At 42.8% G+C, this 11,348-nt stretch overlaps 1 protein-coding gene across 1 annotated transcript in view; it reads right to left on the bottom strand.

The window, feature by feature from the left end:
- Positions 1–1,355: 1,355 nt before the first annotated feature.
- LOC111864541 (alpha-amylase 1) overlaps positions 1,356–11,348 on the bottom strand; it is a 34,185-nt gene continuing 24,192 nt past the window's right edge. The window contains exons 8-11 of the mRNA XM_023851852.2: positions 9,408–9,624; positions 5,386–5,504; positions 3,878–4,033; positions 1,356–1,608 (exon numbers count right to left, since the gene is read on the bottom strand). Coding sequence (XP_023707620.1) covers positions 1,597–1,608; positions 3,878–4,033; positions 5,386–5,504; positions 9,408–9,624 — 504 coding nt within the window. The 3' untranslated portion in view covers positions 1,356–1,596. The remainder of the gene's footprint in view (positions 1,609–3,877; positions 4,034–5,385; positions 5,505–9,407; positions 9,625–11,348) is intronic.

Below are 11,348 nucleotides of genomic sequence, written 5' to 3'. Positions count from 1 at the left end.
GTTTGGGTGGAACATCGTAGTTTTTGAGGCGGTATATCATTTGACACCTCTTAACAGAACCAATGCTTGTGTATAGTCTACAGATATGTTATAGATATCAATATTAAACTCACAGCATTTTTCATAGATCTGTTTAACTCTAAATATATTATCTGTTGTTGATCTGTTTGGCCCGAATCCCATTTGACAATCATCCTATTTACTTTCTGTAGTAGCTACCAGTCTATTGTTCAGTAGAACTGCAAAAATTTTATATGAGATGTTTAATAATATTATTGCTCTGTAATTATGACATGCCAGCTTATCACTTTTTTATGTACTGGTGCTATGATTCCTTCCCCCCACTGTGCAGGGATCTCTTCATCCTGTCATATCTTCAGTATCAGCTTATGTATCCTTTGTTTCAGTGTTTGTCCACCAAATTTAATTATCTCTGGGGTAATGTTGTCTGGTCCAGCAGCTTTATTGATTCTGAGTATGTTGATTATTGTACATACCTCGTTGTATGTTGAAGGTTCAGTATACAAGTCATTATCACCCGCTGACTCATCCATAATATCAGGGATCGGGTCTGTTTCTGCCAAAGTAAACATTTCAATGAAATATTCCTTCAATCTTTCTAATACCTGTAGTTGATGCATTATTAGATTCCCATTAGCATCTCTACACATCATTGGCAATGCACTAATTGTATTCATTAAGACACACCATTATTGTTATTATTAACTCCTGTGAATTCTGATGTTGTAGGATTATTTTCTTTCTATCTCACGTACTGTGGCTGTTTTCATGTCCCATTGGGTGTGCTGCTCTCTTAATAACGTGTCTCTAGTGTTGCTCCATGTTCTCATTCTCTTTTCCGTAGAAACATGTATATTCGCCTGTTGGTCCAGTGCCACCTCCGTCCCATCTGACCTCCACTACTCCCACTAAATCTAACTTATATTTTGATATTTCTTTCACCATTGCCCTGAATGAACCTGCCCTATACATACTTCTAACATTCCAAGTACCCAATCTCATATCCATTTTCTTTCGCTTAGGTCGTTTATCCATATAATTCACCGAGGTCCTTTGTGACATTTTGCAACACCGTTATATTTACGATGAGGAGTTGTAGGCCTTATGTCCAACCCACAAGATGGAGGCACACCCCTTGTCGGCTGTCCATGACTGCGTGTTCAATATATCCGCAGTTACTATCAATATCTGGAGGCTGCACCATGCACTCCCACAGAACTACTGTAAATCATGCCCATGCCTTTTCCATCATTCTGGATATTTTTGTTTGGGGTTGACAATCGGGATTCTTATTATTAAAAAGTAGGCTGTCAATAAAACCATTGTTTGTGCAATAGGAGATTTAACATTTTATTGAAAGAACAATTACAAAGTATGTGTAGCACCTGTATCAACACGTTAACATCTCTTTCATTTACTGATTGTTGTGCTGATGGCCAAGCTAGCACCTAGCAAACATGCGTAGGCCTACATGATACTGTTATTAAACTGAAACCAGAGGAATGAAAGTGCTGAATTATTTTTTATTCTTACTAGTAACGCATCTTCTTGTACATGTTCCTCCGCCATCTTGATTTACAGCTTTGACTGCAATCAAAAAAGAAAGGTTATGTACACTGATATGTTGGGATTTTGGACTTTATCCATCGTCCTGGTTTTTAAGATAACAAATAAAAACACGACGTTTCGGAAACTGGATCTGCAGCAAATTTCTATGCGGGGCAAGCATTATGTTATTACTAGCCTAATCAGTGCTTTATGGAGGGTTATTTTATTGTTGGTGCATAAACACCCACTTTTGAGTAGGAAGTATGTTCCAATAAATGTTCTGAAGGCCTTGGTTTCAATCACTTCTGTGTGCAGTCTCCATGTAATCCTCTTATCGAAGATTACACCGAAATATTTTATATGATTGACGAAGGGAATGTTCCATCTATTCGGTATGAGATTAGCCTCACCCCGAATGGCTTTGAGAAACTATATGGCCAGAGTCTTATGTTCATTGATTTTAATGTTCCAGTGCTCACACCACTTCTCAGTAGCACTGAGACCTCGCTGCAGCTTTCTGAGTACACAACCTTCTTTGCGGTCTCTCGCATATACTTCTATACAGGCGTCGTCAGCAAAGAGACCTACAGAGACACCAGGTGATTGGGGGTTATCTTTATGTGTGGGGGCATGCGGTAGCATAGTTGTTTGAGATACTATGCTACAAACGGGAAGGTCGCGGGTTCAATTTCCAGTGAGGCCATTGAATTTTTCAATTGACCCAATCCTTCCAGCCACATTATGTCCTGGGATGCCTAACGATGTCAGTCTCACCACCACCTGTGAGCCGATTGTCTAGAGAAAATGTGGGATCCTCGACATCTCACAACCCTATTGGCCTCCACAATCTCTTACAAGGATAGCTTTACATTTTTGCCATGTAGGGGGCAGGACAGAACGTTGTGGCCCCCCTGCTTACACGTATATCACTGTGAGAGACTCTGAATTTCCTCTGAGAAAGAAAAGAGCTAAGCTTGATTAGACTGATCGAAAATTTTACCTGAGATAATTTGTACACCAAGCGAAGGAGCCATGTGGTATCAAAGGCTTTTCAATATCCAGGAATACAGCAGCCGTAGAAATATTATTATTATTGAGATTTAAGGTGGCGTGGTCCGTAAGCCTGATAAATTGAAGTGTCGTGCTGTGACTGGCACGGAAACCAAACTGGCTTGCACTAAGCAGGCCTGTTTATTCAACGTGCGTTTGGACTATTTTCAGAATAACTTTCTCTGAAAGCTTGCCTGTTGTGAAAACTAGATTAATCAGACGCAAATTCTGAGGGAATTTTGTGTCCTTACCGGGTTTCCGTAACGTTATAACTACCGCGGCTTTCAGCAGACATGTCACAATATTTATTTCCAAAATCCAACGTATTTCAATTTGTATAACTTCATCATGAAGGGGGCATTTAATCTTTCTAGATTTTACATAGTTATTCTTCCGCTTTTTAATAGGATAATTAATTGAATTGGCAGCACAAAACGAGGTACTTGCCACTTTACCCGCAACAAATTCTACAAGCCTTGACTTAGGATCTAACCCGGACCACTGCTTTGGGAAATTGGCGACTACCCACCAGAACTATGGCATGGCCAACATTTACGCAGAGATACCCACCGGTACTTAGAATTGTGGCAGAATTCAGATCTCGGTGAACGACAATAACAATTCAGAATTTCAGTAATGAGAAAATTAAATTCTCTTCTCGCCTGCTGTCTAGAAACAAAGGCATCATTCCTCCTGTGCATCTTTAGGGGCATGAGACTGAGGGTGTTTGAGAACAAGTTGCTAAGCAGAATAGTTGGATAAAAAACGGGTGAAATGATAGGAGATTGAAGAAAATTTTATAACGAAGAGCTTCATAAATTGTACTCCTCGCCAAAATGTAATTAGAATGATGAAGTCAAGGAGAATTATATGCGCTGGGAATGTAGCATGCATGCGAGAGAAAAGGATTTTGGTGGGGAAATCTAAGAAAAAGAGACCAAGGAAGACCAAGACGAAGAGATGAAGATAATATTAATTTGGATTTTAGAGAAATAAGTTGGGGAGTATGGATTAGATTCATCTGGCTCAGGATAGAGACCAGTGGCGGGTTCTTGTTTACATGGTAATGGACCTTCGGCTTCCATAATACGTTCGGTATTTCTTCAGTGGCCATGCGATTGTTAGCTTCGGATCCCTGGAGCTAGTTACAGTGTTTGACACTGTCCTTAAAATTTCTCTATGAGTGCAGCTGGGGACGAGGGTTCGAAGAAGTAACAGAGCCAAACATGCAAAATTTAGTAAAATTCTGGAAACTTACCTGAACATGAATTGCTAGCACTCCATCATATTCATCGTGAAGAATTTCAATGTACGCTTTTCCATTCTCATCCACAGTAACAGACTTTCCAGTACAGCCCTTTTCAGACTTGGAACCAGAGATAATGTCACAGTAGGTCCCATTAGGGAGACAGGTCTGAAACCATGCAAGAGCATTCACGTATCTAGTCTGCATGAGAGAAACCTGAAATATCTTTGAGAGTGCGTCACCGTTAGACCCTAACTCAGATTCCACTTTCAGCACTGAATGGCAACTAAATTCGGCATGTCGGTGATCTCATTCAATACACGTAAGGGTATCTGTTCAAGGTGTGCCATGTCTTCAGAGATATATTTTGATTCAAGCATTATGTTACGAGCCGGGAGGTCGCGGGTTCGATCCCCGATGAAGTCGTTGGATTTTTTCAATTGAGCTAATCCAGACTCACTATGACCCTGGAATCGACTCAGCATCTAACAGAGATGAGTACCAGGAATCTTCCTTGGGATAATGGCTGGCCGGCGCCTAAGGCTAACAATCTTACCGCCATCTGCGAGCCGACTGTCTAGAAAATGTGGGAGTCTCGACGTCTCACAACCCTATGGGCCTCCACGGACTGTTACAGGGCGGCTTTAACTTTTCTTTACCTTGCCTATGTAATATCAACGCTGGTCACAGTAGCCGCGCAGTCTTCGATCGCTCGGACGCTGGGGTCGTGGGTCCGAATCGCACTTCGGGCATGGATGTGTGGTGTGTGTATGCGTTTATTCTGTGTTTGTGTTGTCCTGTGTTTAGGTAGCGGCTTTGCGACGGGCTTATCACTTGTCCAAGGAGTCATATCGTCTTTGAAAATGATCACGGAACTGAATAAGAGGGCAGGGCCCTGAATGGGCTGGAAAAGCGATCGAAAAAAAGTGTAATATCAGCAGCTATATGCAGTCACACTTTGTTGCCTGAAGCACGAAATATGCCATCATCGGTCTGTTACCTGTTTGCGGCATGCAGACCCGTTGCTAGGCAAGAATCTAGGCAGCGGCCCTTAAACAGCAACAGAGGAATGGTGTTTTCTGTGCTGTCAGTGCCGAGATGGTATAAGGAAGACAAGTTAAGAGCTGCAGAGAGTTGGTTGGTGAGTGAGATAACTGCTGAGGATCAGTCGTGAGAATTTGCTGTGAGACGCTGGTAGCTGAGGTCAAGGATAGTTCGGGAATCCAAAGGAAAGGGGAATATCCGCCTTTGGAAGTCGCTATCGAGCAACGGCTAGTGAAGACGTGACTGTGGTCACTAGTGTATATGTGTAATAGTGAAATGTGAAGTGCAGTCACACTCTGTACCAGAGAGTTGAGTAAATATAATTACCAGTCCAAACCGCGTCTGTGGTCAACAAAAATCGTGATATTTTCATTTTATATTACGGTAGCTCACTCACAGTATGCCGATAAACCACCTGCTTCTTCTGTAGTGTAATTATGCTTACTCGTATATACAAATTCTGTAATATATCTTACTTGTAATGACTCTTTGAAGTCCACATTATATTGGTCATTGAAAGCGATGAAACCTTTGTCACCTCTGCAAAAAGCGATTTGTTTGTCCCAGTTGTCCCACCAGTCATTCATACCAGTTCCTAAAAACAAAATGAAACATTAATTCTCATTCTGAGTAAGCATAATTTATTTGGGCCGCGCCATAGCTCAAGCGGTTAGTCGGTGGCTTCCCACCGCGGCTGCCCGGGTTCGATCCCTAGTCTGGTCAAGTGGAATTTGTGGTGGACAAAGTGGCTCTGGGGCAGGTTTCCTCCAAGTACTTCGGTTTCCTCTGCCAATCTTCATTCCACCAATTGTTCCACAATCACCCTCGCCTATCATCTGGGGCTGGGACAATAGGCCAGAAGTGGCCACACTACAAGGGACTTAGTCCCACCACAATAGCAATAAAAAAAAGCATACTTTATTCTCTGATTGTGTTATTTTACACCAGGAACCTGAGCTGTCTCATTCAGTTCCGTCGTTTCTACCATTTCTGGTGTTTATTTCATGATTAGCACAAGATGACTAGAGGATACCCACCCAGCTTCTTGATGAGACACTCCCGTTCACATCAGGTAGTTTTAACGTAAGTGTTTTTTGGTTTATTTTGAAATGATGTGCAGTAGCTAGCACTACTTACAGCCTAAAGTTAAAGATGGTTAATGAATTGGAAAAGAAACGAATGAAAGCTATCGTGGTATTATGCCGGCACTTGCCTGGAAGGACTTGAAAGTACAGCAAAGAAATTCAGATAATGGATATCATGGCCGGGATTCAAATCTGGTATCTCACGAATAGAAGTTACAAGCGCTACTGCTTGAGCCAACTTACTGGTTTCTAACAATAGTGGTCGTGCCACGAGAAAATATGTCATTGAAATTGCGTAGGCTTATCCAGTATACCGCAAAATTCAGAATAGTGAAGACTACATAATGAGGAGCTTCATAACTTGAACTCTTCGCCAAGTATAATTAGAAAGATCAAGTCATGGAGGATGAGATGGGCAGGGCATGCAGCACGAGTGGAGAAGAGGAATGCATGAAGTACATTGATGGGAAAGCCAGAACGAAAGAGACTAAGACATAGCTGTGTGGATAATATTGAAATGAATCTTAGAGAAATAGAATGGTGTGGAACGGACTGGATTGATTTGGCTCAGGATAGGGACCAGTGGAGGGATCTTGTGAACACGCTAATGAACGTTCGGGATCCATGAGATGCTGGGAAGTTCTTGAGTAGCTGCACAACTGGCGGCTTCTTAAGAAGGGCTCAGAACCATGAAATTAATTAGAAGGGTTAAATGTGAGAACGGAGAAGTGCTTCTCAGTATGTGTATTATTTAGTTACTATAGGATTCTGACGATGGTGTATAACACACTGATATATTGGGTTTCTGGACTTCATCCATCGTCCTGGTTTTTAAGATAACAAATAAAAACCAGGACGATAGTTGAAGTCCAGAAACCCAATATATCAGTATGTGTATTATTTCTTGCACAGTTTTATTACAAGCGTCGTGTGTCATGAGCAGTGTTAAGTGTGGTTGGAAGTGTGAGAAACTCCATTTGTCATCGTTCATGACAAACGTATTCATTCATCCGCGATTACATGTTCGTGATACTGCTTATACAGAAGCACAGTACAAGACTAACTGATATGACATGTGTGCAAGGAGTGACTGAGTACCGGGAATCTTTTTGGAGGTAAAGGGCGTCTGGTGAGTAAGCCTGACAACCTCACCGCCGTCTGTGAGCCGATTGTTAAGAAAATGTTGGAACCTAGACGTCTCACAACGATATTGTGAAGTCTTCTCGATTTTGGCACCATTAAGTGCTCACAAAGGCATCTGCCTTTCTCTTCAAGGGTCCTTCAGAACCACTTTTATTGCAGCAAATTGATTTCAGCTCTGGGATAGAGGTTGAAATCAATTTCCTTTGTTAAACGTATCCTTTTATCAAATTCCCTTGTGTTTCTCGTTCATTTTTTCCCTTTTAAAACTGTTTAATCCTTTAAAACAGTGTCTACTGTATTGTTCATAATTAATGACTCTGTAAAGAACTCCCGTTGCTACGTAACAGATTTTTGACACGCACCAGTGGACTAACCGGGATACGGTGTTTTGTATGCGGTCCGTGCCGAAATGTTATAAGCAGTACAATTCTAAAGTTTAGTTAGTTGTGAGTCGCCGGTCAGTAAGGACGTGAAGACGGAAGTTGAGGGTTCTACGGAGTTGGAAGCCGTCACAAGACAACGACTTATGAAGACACAACAGACTGAGAAGATTCAATACATATTGTAGTGGATTTTAGGTTCTGTGAATTAGTGATAGAGCTATTGTTACTTATAATTACGATGTGTAAGTGTTCAATAAATCCAATTACTAATCCATAACCCTCTTCTGTGGCCACTTATACACGTGACAATATGTACGATCTATTTTAACGTTAAGAAGCTCTGTATCCTGGCCACAGAGTGCTCATATGGTTCTCAGTAGATACAATGAATATTTCCCTAAACAACATCAACTGATTGGTCTTCTAAACGGAGACATTTTTTACTCCGTGGGATAATTTTTAATATTATCTAGATATTGATAGGCGAAAGGTTTAAATGGTTCTTTCATATGGTAAATAATATTTAGTGAATATTCAGATTTTTACTTTGAGACTCTATGCTGTTCAGCATGAGGTACCAACATTTCAGAAATATACGTATGTATGTTACCATTCGTCTTCTGTTCTGAAGAAAACATTTCGTTCTTTTGAAGCACTGGCAATTACGTACTAGACCATACGGTGCCATAGCCCAGAAGACCACAGTGTGGATCTTAATTTCTGTCGTTTATAAATATTTGCAGTTTTCGAAGACATCTCTTTAAATTTATTTACAAATCCAAAATTTGTGTGTGAGGAGAAGGGGCACCAGTGAAGGCCCATTTTGTCTCTGCACCCCCGTTCTGGTCAGTACGCCCTGCTACAATATTTGTGGTGATCTGACTTTTGAAGCTTTTGTGCTGTCAATGTGGAACGTCGTTCACTATTCTTTCTTCGTATTCCTTTATTGGACACTATATGTTTCGGCGTAACTGGCCATCTTCAGGTGTACAGGATTCTGCTGCTCACTCTAATGCAGTTGCGTCCGGTTATTTTGGTTATACTCGTATGAGTTACCACCAGTTTTATTTGAGTGTCCTTGGGTTGCACATGGTTCCTTTTGGTTATGTTTTGTTTGTTGGTTGTGTCTGCCTTGGATTTTTTTGCTGGGGCGGGAGTTCTGTTGTGTGTTGGTCAGCCGTCATGGTCGTTCGTGGCCAATAAATGAATATGAAGAAAGAATAGTGAACGACGTTGCACATTACTTACTTACTTATTTACTTACAGAGCTAAGCCCTTCTTGAGGAAAAGCAAAACCTGGAGCTACTCAAGAATTTACCAGCATTTTATGGAACCCGAAGGTTCATTACCGTGTTCACAAGAGCCCTCCACTGGTCCCTATCCTGAGCCAGATCAATTCAATCCATATCATCCAATTATATCTCTCTAAGATCCATTTTAATATTGTCCACCCACCTACGCCTTGGTCTTCGTAGCGGTTTCTTTCCTTCTGGCTTTCCCACCAATATCCTATATGCATTCTTTTCTCCCCCATTCGTGCTACACGCCCTGCCCACCTCATCCTCCTTGAGGCTTCTTGAGAATTTTCGTAACAAGTTTATTTTTTACGGTAAGGAGTTGTAGCCTCACGCCTAACCCCCAAGCTGGAGGACCACTCTTTGTCGGCTGTCCGCTACCGCTTATTCAATATATTCGCAGCTTCCCTCCAGAACTGGAGGGCGTCTCCTCCATCCGCAACCTGAGGACGCGCCATGCCGCGGTGACAGGGGACCACATTGACGGCACAGAAGCTCCAAACTGAGATCTGTACAACGCAACAGGATGCTGAAATATAACAGAACTCTTATTTCCGAAGATTGACGTGTTTGCTTTGACTGGATACAGTACCTGCCACGACGTTCCGGAAGCCCACCATATTGTAGATCTGTCTCCAGCGGTGCTCACAAACCCACCCATTATCACAGGTGTCGTCGCTGTTAATGATAGGAGAGAGAATGTTGCCATTCGCGTCCTGGGGAGGACCTTGATCGAAGTCATTGAAATAAAAGCTGGACATAACTCGCGGGTAGCCGTATGGATACGCCAACATGAAGGCAACCGCCATCTGCAAAATAATATTGTCACGTGTAGGGGTGACTTATAAGAAGGGGTTCAAATTGGATGTTTGAAATTATTGACACCTTATTCACACAACTAGAGATTACAGGCAATACAGCGCTATCGCCGATCTACACACTTTACAGTTCACCGTTACACACACACTAGGGTTCTCATTCTTCGTTAGTCGTACCCTATCAACGGATTTATAGCATTTTCTCTGTAACTTCAAATCACACATCCCCATATGGAAGCGGGGTTCAATACCTCCACCGTTGCACTGCGAGTCGTAGAAGGTGACGAAAATGTAACCCAGTACCTGGGGGTATAACCGGGCCACCCTGTTCCTGGGGGATGTAAATACAGGGACCTGGCCCTCCAGGTTGGGGGAGTCTGGGATCTGAGATAGTAAAATATGGTTTTTAGTTCCGCGGGATTCGGACCTGAGAATGACTGTGCTGGTGAGGGCCAGCGACAATTTTAAACGACGAGGGGATGTTACATAAGGACTATGGCCGCAAGTGTTCAGTTGGAGAAAGATTAACCGCCAGTCGTAAAGTAACTCTATTTCTAACTCTGACTCAACTCACTCATGAAGTCTTCCTTCCTTGTCATCCCTTCTCAGTCGCCTTAGACTATCATCTCCTGAACTGGACCGGATTCTCGACAACAGCTGCCATCTCCAGAACTCGACCGGATTCTCGACAACAGCTGTCATCTCCAGAACTCGACCGGATTCTTGACAACAGCTGCCATCTCCAGAACTCGACCGGACTCTCGACAACAGCTGCCGTCTCCAGAACTCGACCGGATTCTCGACAACAGCTGTCATCTCCGGAACTCGACCGGACTCTCGACGACAGCTGTCATCTCCAGAACTCGACCGGATTCTTGACAACAGCTGCCATCTCCAGAACTCGACCGGATTCTCGAACAACAGCTCATCTACAGAACTCAACCAAATTCTGACAACTTTTATACTACTCTACCAAGTCCAAGTCACATTGGGACTGACGGTCAGTCAGTCAGTAAGTCTTGGTGTCGAGCCACATCTGTGGCTCATGACCAGATATTGGTCATTACCGTTTGACAGTTACTGTCTTGTTTCTGTGGGGCGCCCTCTACGACGAGAGGACGGGTCTGTCTTTCGTATATGCTGCTGGCTCTTGCCAGCGCAGTCTTTCTCGGGTCCGAGTCCCTTGGGACTCGCGACCATATTTTACTGTCTCAGATTTTAAACTTCCCTTTTCGTCGCCTTCAACGACTCGCAGGGTCACGGTGGAAGCATTCGACCCCGCATCACACGGGGTTACTCTCCTACATTGCCGAACACTTCTTTATGGCCACTTTGCACGGATCACACAGAAAACAGCCTCTTGTTAAGGAGGCGTGTTTATTGATCCGTTGCCTAGCAGTGGATGTTCTATTATTGCGTGCGTTTGCTTCAGCGGAAATGTGTTTACCGAATCGCTCCCTAGCAGTGGGCATCATCACCATCAGTAATCTGTCAAGACGACAGGTCCACAGTCTCTTCCAAAACAATTCCTCCACTTAATGCGATCTAGAGCTTTCTCCTTCAAATGACAGTATCCTCTTCTGTCCCCAAAGTCAACCAGCATCTTCTTACGTCTTCTTCCTCGTCTTATTGTCACTTCTATCCGCCCCTCTATCTTTCCTTCGATAACTTCTTTTAGAAGGCAGTTTCTGCGTAAAACATGACCAATCCAATTA

This window comes from Cryptotermes secundus, unplaced genomic scaffold (assembly GCF_002891405.2).
Source record: "Cryptotermes secundus unplaced genomic scaffold, Csec_1.0 scaffold1323, whole genome shotgun sequence".
NCBI lineage: Eukaryota > Metazoa > Arthropoda > Insecta > Blattodea > Kalotermitidae > Cryptotermes > Cryptotermes secundus.
Note: the sequence above shows the minus strand (reverse complement) of the source record. Positions and strands in the feature narration are given on the sequence as shown.